General features: G+C 46.0%; 1 protein-coding gene across 1 annotated transcript in view; it reads left to right on the forward strand.

The window, feature by feature from the left end:
- Positions 1-16,467, forward strand: part of LOC126523708 (probable 4-coumarate--CoA ligase 2) — a 350,149-nt gene that overhangs the window by 186,367 nt on the left and 147,315 nt on the right. Inside the window, exon 7 of the mRNA XM_055066815.1 lies at positions 5,522-5,797. Within this exon, the coding sequence (XP_054922790.1) occupies positions 5,522-5,797 (276 nt within the window). The remainder of the gene's footprint in view (positions 1-5,521; positions 5,798-16,467) is intronic.

Below are 16,467 nucleotides of genomic sequence, written 5' to 3' on the forward strand. Positions count from 1 at the left end.
AAGAGTACGCATTTGGGCTGGCTCGTTCATGATTACGAGCAATAAAAGACAGCGCTGAAAAACAGTGCTCTTGTCTGTGTCCCTTTACTCGTCCTGTTGTTTAGCGCTGTTTTTATTGCTCGGAATTTGTACCATATATGTGGTCACTTGAGCGCCGCTACGTCCACATGGCCTGAAATTTGAGTTTCGTTTTCAGCAATCTCTGTGGCATTTGTCGCTCATGAGTTTTGCATTTGCGGGTACGAATTTTATTCGGCACATACAGCCATGGCTGTAGAGCTACCTTATAGGGCACCATATACGCAACATATCATCGCATCCGAAGAGGCGCTACCGGCATCGATTCTAGGCACCAGCCTAATTATTCATTCAGTTTCCTTTATTTCTATACGGGAAATAAGAAAGCAGAGCAAGAGCGTTGCCTTGTCAAGAAACAATAAGGGAACGAGACTTTTGATGTGTTATTTTCATGCAGATAAATGGTAAAACTAATCACTCAGGAGTGTCGTATGAATAGAACCCTCACTTATACAGGGGAACAAAATCACGGCAGAGCAGATCTAACCATGACTATCGACAATAACGCAATTAGTTTAGCATTTCAAAATTGTAGCGACACACCGTAGTGGTCATAGTGTTCATTGTGAGACATCTGTTGCTTAGACGACATGCAACGTACACTGTCTGCGGCATCGCCCCACTTTGGTGTGGCGTTCGCTTGTGACGGTATAGCGATGGCGCAGTGACGGCGATGGAATGGCGAAGGCGAAATGAAAACGAGGAACGACGAAATGTCGATGACAGTGGTATTTTGACAATGAGATGACGATTGTGATATACCAATCGCAAAACGACAGTAGCATGACACCGACGGCCTGAAGAAAATCAGATGATGACTAGTGTATCAGGATGGCGTGGCAAAAATCGCAGGACAGCCGGGTGACGGACGTGGAATTACGACGATTGCTCGATCGCGACAACATGACATCGGTGTGAGAACGAATGCATGACACCGACTGACTGACGACTACGCAAAAACGACAACCCGATGGACGGTGAATGTCCAACGGATATCCAGAGGACAAGTAGTGGACATTCGGATTAACTGCAGATATCATCGTGCATCCACCGGTTGTACTGAGAATGTTCGTAGGAGCTTCAGGTGCAACCAAAAGGGCCGTCCAGCAAATGTCTTGTAGACGTCAAACCCGTATATTCAGAGGTCCCAAGGATGTATGCAACAAAGTTATTCGCTCTTTCAGGATCCCCACAGGTCGTCCATAGAATGTATGTTTTGTAACTACAAGACGTGCGAGGGATGTCAATTTTTCATTTCAGTGCTCATGTACCAGCACCTGATATGTTCTGCCTCTGAAATCAATGCCATAACGTCAGTGCTCTTGCAACATTCGCATGCATGTTTTTTTTTTTACTGCAATGTAAGTACTGCAACACAAACATTTACGACAGTAACTTTAAAGGCCACCTATCATACTGTTACGCAGATAGGAACCGACAATTTTACAGCTATCTTTGTTACTAATTTAGGCAATAACAGAAAAATATAACAGTTAACATGCAAGTTTCCAGACGCCAGGCTGCAAGCTAGAGACATAATGCAAAAAAGGGCAAGGCGTGCAGACGCGGACACAAGAGAAAAGAAGTGGACAACACGAACGCCCGTGTTTATCTTGTCCTAGCTCAGAAATTACGGATCCTTACCAAGTAGCTCAGCTTTCTGTCGTGCTAAGCTGGAGACAACAGCACTTTTAAACACGTGCAGGTAATCTGCTTGATATAAACATTATTCAGTAGAGTAGGGCTTGGCTTCTGCGCAGGATCTGTGACATGCACGAAAAGGTAGACAAACTGGGGTCCTCTAAAGGCTGGTCTCCAGACAACGCTGTATGGCCATCTTCAACGAGCTGCCTGCTTTTTGGCGATGCTTCTGTCATTCTCTATCTGAAACATCAGTTATATTGATGCAATCTTGAACGTTACCAATTTCAAGAAAAAGTGCTATAAATGAATCATGCAACCATGCACGTTGAACGTACTAAAGCAAACGAGCAAAACATTTTTTATAGCTTACAGACACACATTTCGACAGAAATTAGCAAAATCTCATCTCCCAATAATTTAAGCCCAGCCCTACAAAAAATACAATAGTTGAATAGAACTAAATGAATGATCAAATGAGAGGTGCGCATACCTAATTTTCCTGCTTTGTGCGAAATTTTCATCCATGATTTCCACGGCTTCGCAAAATATCATTTATAACAGCTTGACGCTTATTCATACTATTGCACGAGGTTTTTGCGTCGTTTCGTGTGTAAGAAAACACAATAACTTTCGGTTGCAGGTTTGCAGGTGCACGACTTTAGCAAATAGATGACCGCCGCATTCACGCAAAGGCGAGCAACCTGCTCACTTCTATACTCGAGACGCACACCAAGCGCACTATCCGAATGCACGGCAACATCTCCATAATTTCAACGCAAGTGTATCTGTCAAATCGCTTTAAACACGACATGGATACGTGGGCGTTCGGACTTCGGTGGACAGGTTAGTCAGTCACGGATGCAATGACGATTCTGTTGTGACGGCGAGATGTCACGGCGAGCTTCTGATAAATGGTAAAGGAGAGGAAAAGGAGAGGTAAAGGAAAGGTATCTAAGAACAAATATATACAGCATGCAAAATTAATTGCGATGGCTTCACTTAACGTTCATTCTCCTGGTTCAATTCCGTCAAAGACACGAACGGCTACCAAAGCGCGGGGGCACTAGATAAATGGCTGACGCAACCGACAACCCATTAATTCGCCAGAGTCCAGTCCGGCCTAATTGACAGTCGTCCTCTGCATTGTATGGGTGTAGTTCCACAGCGCGGAGGGGCGTCGGGCCAGTCCCCATAGGATAATAGCACGTAAACACTGGCTAACATATTTTTGATGCTCATTGAAGAAATAAGTTTCTGGTATTATACTAAACGACAAAGTGCAAGCTGTATCACCACCAATACATTCTTGTGCAACGATTTACCTGTTCTAGCATGGGTAGTGAGCTTTGTTTGCAAAGTGTGAAATCTCTACTGACCATTGGGAAGAAGAAAACGCTACGAATCCTTTGGTGAAGCCGAAAAAAGTAGCAGAAAAAATCGCGCCATCTCCTGCAAAAAGTTGGGCGCAAGAAGGCGTAGAAATATAGATGCGCGTGCCACCTGCATTTTGACACGTGTAGTTATTTACCCTTCTCTCGGGCACTGCATTTCACCCACTAACAAATTAACTTTATCGCTCAGCGCAAAACGCGCTTGCGTGATGGGAACTTACTGAAATGTTGTCGATGGTTCATGCGTTGTGTGTTGTTACCGAAGTTTGTGTAATCCAACTTCATGTGCGACGCGAATTGCATAGTACTTTCTGGAAGACACGCGGGCACCAGCGATTGCTTCACACCATCGATGGCTCATCTATAAAAGCGCACGCGCTTCACCAGCCGATCAGATTTCTACGATCGGCGACTGTGTTCGCCGATACCGTGGTGCTTTGAGTGTAGTTTGCTTTTGTGGGTACAGGTTCGCCTATAAGAAAAGTAGCTAAGCTATTCACAGCTCTGATGCTATGTTGTTCGTAGTCACTACTACGTTACAATATGTGTAATAACTAAGAGAAGAAATGTGAACTGTCATATATATATATAAAAAAAAACATTACGCTCTTGCGGTACACAACAAATATCTGAAGAATGCTTTTTAACTCATATGAACTGCTTACAACGAGAAAGATAACATGTAAATATTTACGTATGCTCTCTTATGCCACAGTGGTTTAACTTATGGAAAAGTATGTTATGACTCGTAAACTCAAATGTTTTGTAAAGCCTGTTTTGCAAGAACTGCGTTTTTTGAGGTCGAAATTTGATCAGATGTATTCTTCTTAATCCAGGAGTGCTAACTTTCTGAACAAGTTTTCGCAGTTTATAGTACGTAGTGGTTTTTATGTTGTGCCGATTACAAACGCCGAAGAGCCTATATCTATATATAACTTGATCTAGATATTCAGTAAGCGAAAGATGAATAGATACTCGGGGATAATATAGAACGATATGTTAGTCTCCTTTGAGTCTGTTATAGCGCTATGAATCGTGCTACTCATTAGGGGCGTGTCGCTGTAAAATAACAATTTAACTGAAACCGCGCCTATATGTTAACATGTTTACAAGTATGTATGTATGCATGCATGTGTGTATGCATGTATCTAGAGAGAGAGGCTGTGTGTTCGGTCCTCGCCGGCACCAAGGTGTGTTTTTTTGCGATAGCAATTATATGGACACTCCAAGCGCATTTCTGCCGTCGCCGTCGCCGTGAGGTTCCGTATTAAGTCCAAGGGCGATAACCTCGTCGCCGCGCGCCGTGCGCTGTATGTGCGAACGAGAGCGTGTGAGGGTGAGCGTGTGAGGGGGAGTGATGTGTGAGGAGAGTGGTGAAATGGAGGGTGAGGGTGAGCCGGCGAACGCGGCTCAATATCACTTGCGCGAGCTAGGAAGGCGGGGCGGAAACGCGCCCTCTCCTGTCACGCGCGAGACGCGAGGGTGAGGCGACGGAGTGGGACGTTCTGTTCCGGTGGCTGCTGCTTACGGCGCGGCCGTGCGGGCGCCGTATCTTGAAAGCAATCTGCAATGTGGCCAAAGTGCGCGCCTGCGCCAGCCTCATTTTCAAAGGGATCTGCGATGCTTGCAGAGCGCGCCTAGTGCCGATAGCTTTGTGCGCGCTTTGCTGTCGACCTTTCGTTCGCGTTGAAGCGAGAGATGCACCAAGGTCAATACGCTCGCTGTTCCATTCTGACAGTGAGTTTCCGCACTCATCGAGCGAGATGTGTTCATGTTTACCCGTGAGCGCGTTACACCGTGGTTGTTGAGTTGAAACATGTTGGCGTGCTATTTGGTATGGATCCATGATAAAATGTGTAAGCGCGAAAGAACGAGGACGTAGAAAGAAACATACACACAAAGACAGCGATGTCTCTGTATGTACGTTTCTTACTAGGTCCTTGTTTTGTCGCGCTTACATATTTTTTTCATTGTTTATTTAATTAGTAAGCGAACGTTTACAAGTTTACATGACCGATAAATCTACTATCCTCATGTAGTGTAGCTATCTACTAAATTGTTATTGCAATCGGTGCTTCGCCTTTCGGGCGATACGGCGACTTGTTTCCTTTACTTTTAATGCCAGTCATCTTACAATTTTACCATTTCAATTCAAAAATATAAATTTCCACGAAGTTTTCCGTGGTTTCATTTTCTGTGTGCTTCATATGGTTGCGGCTAATGAAAATGAGGCCCGACAAGTCCCCTTCCTGTCATATAGGTATATACATATATGCATATATAAACGCATGCCTGCCTTTCATAGACATGCCCATGATGTCTGGTCAAAAGTCTTCAGGTTTATAAAGAAAGGCCAATGCCACTCAAGCACGATGTTCGTACGAGCTTCGTATACTGGATCATCGCAGGTGTCGGCGTTGTTCAGCTTCCCGAACAGACTGCAGAATCTCGTCAACGAGATGCTTCGCACGAACACGCAGCTGGGGCAGATCCGCAAGTTGTCCATCGGCGGCAGCCAGGTGACCGAGACGCTGGCCCGCGGGGCTCTTAAAGTTTTTCCCAAGCTGCACAACTTACGCAACTTCTACGGCATGACCGAAAGCTGCGGTCTCATAGCAGCGCCCGGCCTGGACGAGATTAACTTCGAGGACCTGGGAATTCCCTCGCCGAATGTTGAGATCAAGGTATGGCGGCCAACTTGCATAAAGTTATACTCGTGAAGTGGTACAGCGAGAGAGAAATAGCGTTTTATATCTTAGTGGTTTCATCACAAGCAGAGCAACGCTCCATTAAGAAATGAAGATTGCTCTGTGTCCCGTGCATTGAGGCTATATTAAAGATTCCTTGGTAGTCAAAATTAATCCGGAGTCCCCCACAATGGCGTGTCTCATAATAAAATCATGGATTTGGCACATAAAACCCACAATTCAATTCGAAGACCGCCCTGAAGCTGAACGAGGTAGGTAGGCAGCGCATGCATTCTTGTATTGGTTATTCGGATACGAGGGAAAATATTTCATGAGTAATGCAAGCTAATAGCTTCGTTAGCAGATTTAGTTGGTGTGGATCTTCATTACATTGCTAAGCGCTGTTCAGGAGCGTATTCTACACGCAGCCTCCCTCTTCGATGAGCGAAGTGCAAATGACGGTATACATATTGTTACAAGCGTGAAAGTCTTGCGTGATTTAGGTATGTGCCGCCAGCAGTAGTGGGACGCGGAATAAGAGAGGAAAAAAAGAACACGTTCGCCTAGCGATAACGGCACCTCGGCTGGCGCTCAGGACCGGCGGTTGCGTCCCAATACACCCTCTCTACACAGAGAGCAGCCCGTAACAGAGTGGTGGAGGTGCTGGGTACACGACGTCGCCGTACTACGGCGTCGCAACCGCTTGAACTTCGCCGGAGCCGCCGTCTAGCCGGTCTGTCGCCGACTACGGTCATCATGCTACATTAGTATGATCTTGATGAAGGCTAGTTGGTTCATACTTGGAACTGAGGTGAAACAGCGCGAAAAAGACGAGGACACAAGGAAACAAATAACACAGACAAGCGCTTGTCTGTGGTGTTTGTTTCCTTGTGTCATCGTCTTTTTCGTGCTGTTTCACCTCAGTTCTAATCATGCTACGGAACGGAGGACCAGACCCGGAGCCAGTTGCGACCGCGCAAAGGTCAATGCCAGCTGCTGCCGCACACTATTACATGGGACCAGGCTCGTTCCCGGAAGAAGACGTGCACGAGTGGCTTATGCACTACAATCGGGTAGCCGATATAACCACTGGAAGTCTGTCGCAAAGCGTGACAACGTCGTCTTATTTTTGAGAGGAACAGCACTGATGTGGTTCGAGAATCACGAACAGTGCTTCACCACATGGGAACTCTTTGTTGAGGAAATACGAAAATGTTTTGCCGATTCTGATGCCAAAAAGAAACGTGCGGAGAGAACACTTGCCCAAAGAGCTCAATCTTTGGCAGAGACATGCACTACTTATATAGAAGCACTCAAGTTGTGCAAGATCATAAACCTGCGGATGTCTGAGGAAGACCGAGTTGGACATCTTCTGAAAGGCATCGCATAAGACGTCTACAATTTTCTTATAGGTAGAGAAGACCTCATGTCCGTCTCGGATGTCTTGCCTCACTGCCGTACATTTGAGATGTTCATGACACGTCCTATTGCGCCCAGATTTGGACGATTGGCAAACATGACTACTGTCGCCAGCGTCGATACGAGTTCGTCCACTGACTTTGCCTCTACTATTCGGGAAATAGTACGCGAATAATTGCGGTGACACAGCGAACTAGTGCGCAACACCGTTCAACCGCCGGCTACGGTATCCAGTATATCACTCAACGCCTGCAGCACCCTGCACCACTTTGCCACCGTCTGTGTGTGTTGCAGACGACGTGACCACATCCGGGGCAGGCCGCATCCAAAGCCGCCATGTCGCTAAACGGAACGCCTCTCGCTTACTGCAGGTTTCTCTTGGCTTCACTGCTACTGAAGGCGCGCGGCCACTTGTTGCGTCTTGTGACAAGAGCCAGCTGATCAACAAAGGCTCTTCGTTTTCAACGCTGACGTCATACGGTAGCGCAACTTTACCGGCCTATCCTTTCAAGTATTACAATGTGACGTCATCGCTTGGGCCCCGCTATATTTCGTCTTCTGTGGGCACGGCGGATCCAAAGCCGCCATGTCGCTAAACGGAACGCTTCTCTTCTTACTGCAGGTCAGTCCCCGTTCTAGTTCAGTACGCAGCGTTTGTCGAAGCTTAGTAGTTCTGCCGGGCCCACGGCATTGTTTGTTAATAGCGTATGAGCTGTTTTACGTGGCGCGATTTTCATTCCGCGACACCGAGAATTCCGTCGCTCAGCGACCGCCGCGACGTCGTGGGCTCTCCGCGACTGGATTCCAACAAGTTGGTCGCGCCGTCGCTGAGTCGCAGCGATCGGGGCGATGTGGGAGGGGCAATGTGTGTGACGAAACAAAGCACCGTCAAAATAGGCGCTTTCCTGTTTTACTGCGTGGTGGCAGCTCTGTGGGGCAATGTCGCGCGCCAGCTTTAGCTATGTGTTAATAGGGCGTACCGACCAGCGTTTGCGGCTTAGAAGCTCCATAAACATTTTTCTTTTCTTCCGCTTACACAATTCGTTTAAAAGGAGAAGTTGCACGCTATCCAGCTCGGGAGATAGACACCGCTTCAACATAAGGCACGTACCCACTTGATCGCCACAGTCGTCTAGTTCTTCATCACTACAAATTGCACCCGCCGCTTATACATGCACACTCAATAGTAGCTTGTTCTTCTGCAAAAGCAAATACTCATCTAGGAAAAAAGAGTTGTGGCTTCCACAGTAACAACGAAACTACAGTGTACCAAACGGATCCACCCCACTGACGCTGCACAAGCCGCACGCTCATACTTGCGGCGTTGCGCAGCGTTTCACTTACCGTATCTTCAAGCTGTCGAAAAGTTTCAACGGTTTTAAACGTTAAAAATTTGTGTACTTATTCTGTTATCAATTATTAATAGCAAAAGCCGAATGTTTGACTAGTTTCCATGTTCATTTTATTTAACGAGGCAGGCATGGGCACTTCATGAGCAGGGGGCAACCTTGCGCATCGCTGTGACAGAAATTGCGCTGCGGCAAACGCATGTGAAAGCTGTCAGTGAAAATTGCTCTGCGACGTGCGCAACAAAGCGACTTTTTTCGCCCCAGTCGCGCCATGTGAAACAGCCTTATGACTGTTTGTCGTTTGCATACTACTAATTTGCGGCGATGTCAAGGAAAACCCAGGACCTACCCAGAAGGAACTGTACGAGCAACTACTTCAAGTTCAGACAGAAATTTATAAGGGACTATTAGAAAGAAGAACCGATTTTGCTAAACAGAAAGAACAGATGCATGACTTTAGGCGTACTGTGGAAAATATGTCGTCTGAGCGCTTAGTGCAGTATGAAAATGCTGATCAATTGCAAGCCGCATTGAAATCGTTTGAACACGTGATGTCATTTCAAACTAAAAAGCTAACAGACCTCGAAGACCATAGCAGGCTCTCTAATTAAATTATTCATGGTATACCTGAGACCTCCATAGATTCAGAAGAGGAATTCAAAATCAGGGTTGTGAAAGGTATTTTTCACGACAAACTTGTGGTTAAATGCGAATCTGTTGGGCGTATCCGTAGACTTGGTGAGCGGGTGGGAAAGCGGCCTGTAAGTACACCCGCAAGACTTTAAGAAAAAAAAACAAATACTAAAGAACGCAAGCCAACTGAAGGGCGCAAATATCATCATTAGGAATGATTATTTTAAATCAACGGTAAAAAACGCAGCGCAGAGGCCGAGATAGAACAAGGCAAAAGAATCAACCTGATACACGACAAACTAAACATCGATAAGGATATGTATTTTTAGAACGAAGTGCGAAACAGGCGGGTGAAGCTGACAAGCTACAAAAGCATCACCTCTCAGCCGTCAAAAACTTGACGTAATGTGCATGCGCACGATAGCAACTTCGTCTCTTTAATTTGAACACCCGTAGTATTAGGAATAAAACGGGGCCCCTTGAAATTTTGCTGCTGCAGTACGATCCTCACATTACAGTAATAACTGAGACGCGATTACATGAACAAGTGATTGACGACGACATTTTCCCGCCTTCGTATACGGTTTTACGTAAGGACAGCCAATCAAGGGGATGTGGTGTGGCCGTTGCGATCCAACAGAAATTTGACGCGGTCTTGCTGGAGGACGTACCTGAACTTGAATGTATCTGCATTAAGGTATTCTTGTGGAGCCACTCATTTATTTTATACGCATTATATCGACCACCTGACTCAACTCCCGAATAAATTAAAGGTACATATGTCTAAATACCAGGACAACAAAGTGCTTTTGATTGGCGATTTTAATCTGCCTGGAGTAGAATGGGAACGTTTTGAGACCTTTTCAAGCAATACCAATCATGCAAGCACTGTGTTTGACATAATGCTCACACATAATTTGATACAATTAGCTCATGAACCAAGGCATTATCAAGGTGCCTCTAAATATGTTTTAGATTTGGTGTTTATTCCTCGTGATTTCGGTACATCCACCGTTGTAATTGCTCAAGGGCTGTGTGATCACTGCCTCGCCTCAGTTTATATTCCTCTGGTGCCGGTTTTGCGAACTAGGAAACCGTCTTTTCATTATGTGAAAGACTATACACGTGCCCGTGATGCACGCATTATCGACCACCTAGAACCTTGTCTGACATATTTTGTTGGTGCAGATGTTGGCAGTTTATGGGACCAATTTAAACGCTTATGCTTCTACTGCATTGAAACCTTCATACCGTTGAAACGTAAGAAGGTGCATAAACATACACCACGGATGACGAGAAGCATCATTCACCTCAACCGTAAAGCCAAAAGATTAAAGAAAAAGCATGCTGATCACAAACTTATATCCGGCACTCTAACCTTGCACATGCGGTGCTTACCTCGAAAGAATACTGCTTCAATACGTCACTCCCAAACTCATAAAAAATGACCCAGAGAAGTTTGGAATTATGTCAGCGAAAAAAGGAAACCCATAGCACAGGTTCTTGTCGATGGTTCATTGGTATCTGATCAGACTGCCATTTCTCAACACTTCGATGACTATTTTCATAGGGTATTTTCTGCCGCTAGTGATTCTCTACCCACCAAAAACATCGACCATGTTGTAAATGTAAACTTAATTTCTTATCCTGGCGTCGTTGCTATGTTGCTTGACTCTAAGACTAAAACTTCTTGCGGTCCCGACAATATACCGTGCATATTGCTTCGTCGTTTTGCCGAGTTTGTTGCTAAATAATTAGTTATTATTTTTCGTGTCTCTCTGTTATCAGTGGAATTGCCAGATGACTGGAAGTCAGCCCGAGTTGTGCCTATATTCAAGAAAGGCGACCGTCTATTACTGCAAAATTATCGCCCGATCTCCTCAACATTTTCGTGTTGCAAACTTATCGAACGCATAATAGCTCACAAATTACACGAATTCTTAGAAGGAAACTCAGTTTTATCAAATCATCAACATGGATTTCGAAAGATTTTCTACTACAACACAATTGCTTCATGCCTTTGCAGCTCGTCTAGATACGAACAGTCAAATTGGTGTAATATTCCTAGATTACAGCAAAGCTTTCGATACAGTTCCACACGATAAACTAATTGCTAAGCTTCCGATGCTTGGCATACCAGCATTATTCATTTCCTGGATTTCAGCCTATCTGAACAACCGCAACCAATATGTTCAGATGGGAGACCAACTCTCTGGCTGCCTTCCGTCAACGTCTGGCGTTCCGCAGGGGAGCATACTTGGCCCTCTAGTTCTTTTGCTATATATTAATGATATTGTCATTGTCGTTAACACCCCAGTTCAGATTCATCTATTTGCTGATCATTGTGTTTTGTTTAGAGAAGTTGCCTGCATTACTGACCAATGTGACCTTAACTCTAACTTAGGCAATGTTTTGAAATGGTGTGAGCAATGGGGAATGCTTCTTGGTGCAACTAAGTCTGTTTATCTCCTCATAACACGCAAAAAGTCCCCTTCGACTACACACACTAAACATTTTTACGCCCTTATGGGTGTTAAGAGGGGTGTGTTCTGCATTTACAACCCTGTCCACACCCTTTTAGCACCCTTTTCGGTCAAAACACCCTATCACAAGGGTGTACACTACACATAAGGTGCGACTTTGCTAGAAGAAGGGTGTTAAATCGACGACTGAAGGGTGTTGAACGCATTGATGCATAAATCTAAGTGACGTGTACACGTCCACGCATTGAGCAATGTGTGTAGGTATTGCATTTTTAATGATAAAGCATTTTATGGCCTTTCAGGTAGGAAAGATGGCGTTCTCCGCAACAACAATCCATACGGGACCCTGCTCATGTCAATCTTGTCATTTCCCTTGAAAGCATTCAGAACCGCGCCGCCCTTTTATTCTCTCAAATTATTCACGTCATTTTAGCGTCATGTCCATGAAAAGAACACTAGGTCAACCTAACCTTTGGTTACGTCGTAGGTACCTTCGTCTGTGTATTTTTCATAGAATATGGTACTTTAACCCTTCTCTTAAAGAAAATATTTCACCACACCAAGTTGTATCTCGTCTCGCATCGACCATCAACACAAAATTGATGTGCCATTCTTCCTTTTTGCCAAGAACAGCCACTGAGTGGAACCGCCTTCCCGCCTCCACAGTCTCAATTTGTGACACCACTAATTCAAAATCGCTGTTCAAAGTGACTTACAGTTTAATTTTCTATTCTTGCCCTGCACAGCAAATATTGTATACTTTCACCCCTTCTTTCTGTTGTGTCTACTAGGCCTTGAAAGTATATTATACATACTTTCAAGGCCTAGTAGACACAACAGAAAGAAGGGGTGAAATTGCGGCATTATTAGATTATTTACCCATAATTGCTCATAATTAAATTTGTTCTATTAAGTGAATAATGTGAATTAGGGTGGAATAAATTCGGTTAAGGTTCGTACAAACTGTAGCAAGGTGGATTACGGCAGATGAAGGTAGAATTGTGAAGACACGTGACAATGTATGACGTATCACGGTCACGTGATAATTGCAAGTGTACATCCATGAAGTGATTAAGTTTTCGCATTCCTAAGTGACTGTCGATCTTTTTCTAGGATTCTGATGTTACTGGCATGACGGCCACTCCAAAATGTATCATCAAGAAAATGTACGCACTTTCACTTACAATTTAATTATCACTATATTTTGCGCTCACAATTATCATGCAATTAAACACTTCTAAGACTAACTGCAGTAGCAGAATGAAAACGCGCGAGCAACTTGCACAATTCTGCACGAATATTTCGGTGCCCTTAAAAGCCCAACAAGAAGTGGCGAAATTAAAGAAGCTGTCTGGATACATTGCTGAACAAACAGGGACGTGCTATTAGACGAGCCTCTGATGTACAATGGCATCAACGTACAATTTGCTTGGTGAAGCCATAACGAAGACATTTATAGCGGCGAGATCACGCTGGAACTTCTCAAATCCGAATCTCCACGTACCTTGCCTAAGTTATTCAGAGTTTTACTAAGCTACTGGTCTGCCTTCTAAGCGCATCCTCGGACACAGTTTGTAAGGCTCAGCCTATATATTAGGGGCTGGTGTCGTCAAAGCTGTAATTGCTTATCCACAGCATAGGCTCTAACAAACGCAGTCTTCAGTCGCCTCATGAATGCTTACACTTCGCCGTCGCACGACCAAGGTGTGAGCGCCTTTATCGAGCTACAATCTCGCTGAAACTACACTGTGACCTCGCAAGGTTGCTTGGTTCGGACGCAGCGAGTAATCTAATCCCACCAGCAGAAGAGCGCCGATCGTCTCCCTCACGGTCACGATTTGTGTGCTGTACCCACAGTCATGCAGCGCAGACTGCGCCCCCCCCCCCCCAAAAAAAATATGCTCGGCACGAACCGTAGTAGCAACTACCCGCCTCACCGCTCTTGTTGGAGACCACAACGAAGCAGCAGCTAACAGGCGGCCATTCGAGCAAGCAAACCTGCCAGAATAAACGTTCAATTTGCGCGCCCGCCCCCCGCCCAATGAAAAGCGACCGGAAGTGGCGGTACGACGCTGTACAGTCACTTCGGCGCGCGGCATGATGGGAAGGCGGAAGCTACGCCATTATTGCATTCTTTAGCTACGTGAAATGCGTTCGCATCTCGCGCTGTGCGACATAATTTTAAACGTGTGATTAGTTTTGTGCGCGGTGTAGAAAAAGGTGTGGCGCGTGCTTTGTGTATTACTCGTGCTCCACTTCAAAGCAAAGCGCTCGTACGCACTGGAAGATGGATCCACGGACGCTGAGACGAGCAGTTGCAACGTGCCCTGTGTCGGCGGTCGGTAGTACTGCCATAATGGAAATTTTCAGGCAAGTGCCCATTTATTTGGTATTTCTTTGGTTTGTTACGTGTTTTTGTTGGCTCTAGAAGTATCTTACTGTGATCTCGTAGCATAATTCACTAATGTAAGAGCAAGAGCAGCTGCACTCCTAGTAGGGCAAGTTAACTACCTCGATCGCGCCCCGTCTTACATTGGGCGTGATGCGCCTGCATAGTTACGCTTTTCTCAGCGCTTGAACGTTCATAGATGTGCTTCTTTTGTGCGTTCAGCGCGGCTTCTTGTAATGCGGTCGCTCGCACTTAAGTTAAATGTGGTCGACCACTTTTGCGTCGCGTAGAAAAAGAACGACTGACTTTACCACCTTTCGAAAGAACTGGTGCGGTATTGGTTCTCCCTGATGCGGTCGCGTGCTGCTGTTGCTGCTTGCCGGGCGCCTTTAAAGGGACACTAAAGGTTACCAGAAACTCAAGTTAAAGTGGTAGAGCAATGTTCTAGAACGTGTAAGGCGTCAATATAATCGCTAACAGAGCTTTAGTAACCGAGAAATTGAGGTAAATGCATAACACGATTTGAGACCCCCCAGTGACATTCCGGTACTAGCCCGATGACGAAAGCACTCCTCATAATTTGTGTTACTAATACTCACCTACTCGTATTAAAAATATCATTTCATTCGATTATAAGACGGAAAAAAATGCTACTTGTCTACGTCTATTCGATTCTAAGAAAAAATAACATTTTGACGTTACCCTTCAGTAATATGGGTGTTCGAAAGGTTTCGTTTTCGCTCGACTCTGCGCGCTCGACTCTGCGCCGCGCACGCTTTGGAGTTTCAGTAGTTTCGTTATCGCGTCGTGCTGTGAGGGTTCTGCTGGCTCGCGAAACTTTCATTTGGAACAAGCAGCGAGAATGCCACGTCCATGTGATGTCGTGGGAAGCCCTCGTTGCTTTCCCGCTCCGGAGAGCCGGTGTCGAGGCCGCCGTCGTAGTACGCAACGACGCCGGCAGTGCGAGCCCTCAGCAGCAGGTCGCGCTCGTCGGTGCTCAAATCGCTGAAGTTGAGCCCACCATCGCGAGCCAATCTGTCGGCGTCAGGGTGCATTGCGACGAGCGTCGAAGTTTGCGTCATAGAATGATCGAAGTACCAGCATAGAATAAAGAACAAACTTAGAGAAGGGAAACTGTGCCTTCCGCCGTGGTTCGAAAATAAGCAGCGGCAGCGCATGGAACTTACATTGGGGGACGCCAGATGACGTTGCTCAAACCGGAAGCGGAAGTGCACATTTTTTTTTTAGAGCAAAATTCAATATGGCCGTTTTTTGCCGGTCGCGTACGCTGGTACGCGCCGTGCTTGCCCTGCAGGCTATGCGGCATGCCTCAATGCCTTCGCTGCCGCGTAGGTGGTGCGTTCTAATTGCCAAGAGCCTCTACTGACGCCCATACAAACAAGCCACAAGTGAGTGAACAGAACGCGCGACTTTATTGGCAGAAGACAAGCAGTGTACATTCTCGTGCAATAGCAGAAATAAAGTTTGCATGTCGAGATACGCTGGAATCATTGACGCGAGCTCGTAAACGGCTCACCGTCGTCGTCGCACGTGGTGGTCAGGTTAACGAGCAACAACCAGCAGCGGAAACATATTGGACAGAGTGTGCCACTTGTTTGCAGCGACAGTCGCCGTTAAAAATGCCCAAATTGCATTGCGAAGCAATCGGGAGACGCAGGCATCTGCTACCGCAGCCTACACAGCGACATGGGCTACCCCAGATTTTAGCCATTCACTCCTTTCCAACCTGCACGTTTCTTTTCTTTCGGGGGCCGCTAATGTGTGGCTCACACTTGCTGTCTCACATTGTCTCACTATGGACAAGTCGCTTTCGTGGGCATCGCCTCCATCAGCTACTTTTGCGGGCCTTTCCAACCATCTGGCTATCAACTTCATACGCATCGGACTATGTAAGCACGTATGCTGGTCTCCGTTCATGCCTAATCGCGGCCGAGAAAGGCCAGAGGCACAATATGCCCATTGCTGCAGCAGGAAAGCGCGAACGGGGAGCACGAATCACGGTGCATGAAAATTGGGAGTCTATGTCGCTGTGCAGGCTGCAGGAGCGAATGCTTACTTCGAGAGACTGCTTCCCAGTGCAATTGACCAGGCCGCAATATTCTAAAAACATAACACTGCGACCATAACCAAGTGACATAACAGCAAAATTAAACAGCAATCAGTCACCGCATGAGGTTCAGACAATACATTATACATTGGCGACGAACCATATGGCAACAGTGAGCATTCACATACACGGGTCTCTTAGGGTACATTGAGCTGCCTACCTACAGGCGTAGTGCCTGCCTTCGTCGCACGTGGTGGTCTACTAACGAGCAACAACCAGCAGCAGAAACAGATTGGACAGAGTGTCCCACCTGTTTGCGGCGACAG

Source organism: Dermacentor andersoni, chromosome 6 (genome assembly GCF_023375885.2).
Source record: "Dermacentor andersoni chromosome 6, qqDerAnde1_hic_scaffold, whole genome shotgun sequence".
NCBI classification, from domain to species: Eukaryota; Metazoa; Arthropoda; class Arachnida; order Ixodida; family Ixodidae; genus Dermacentor; species Dermacentor andersoni.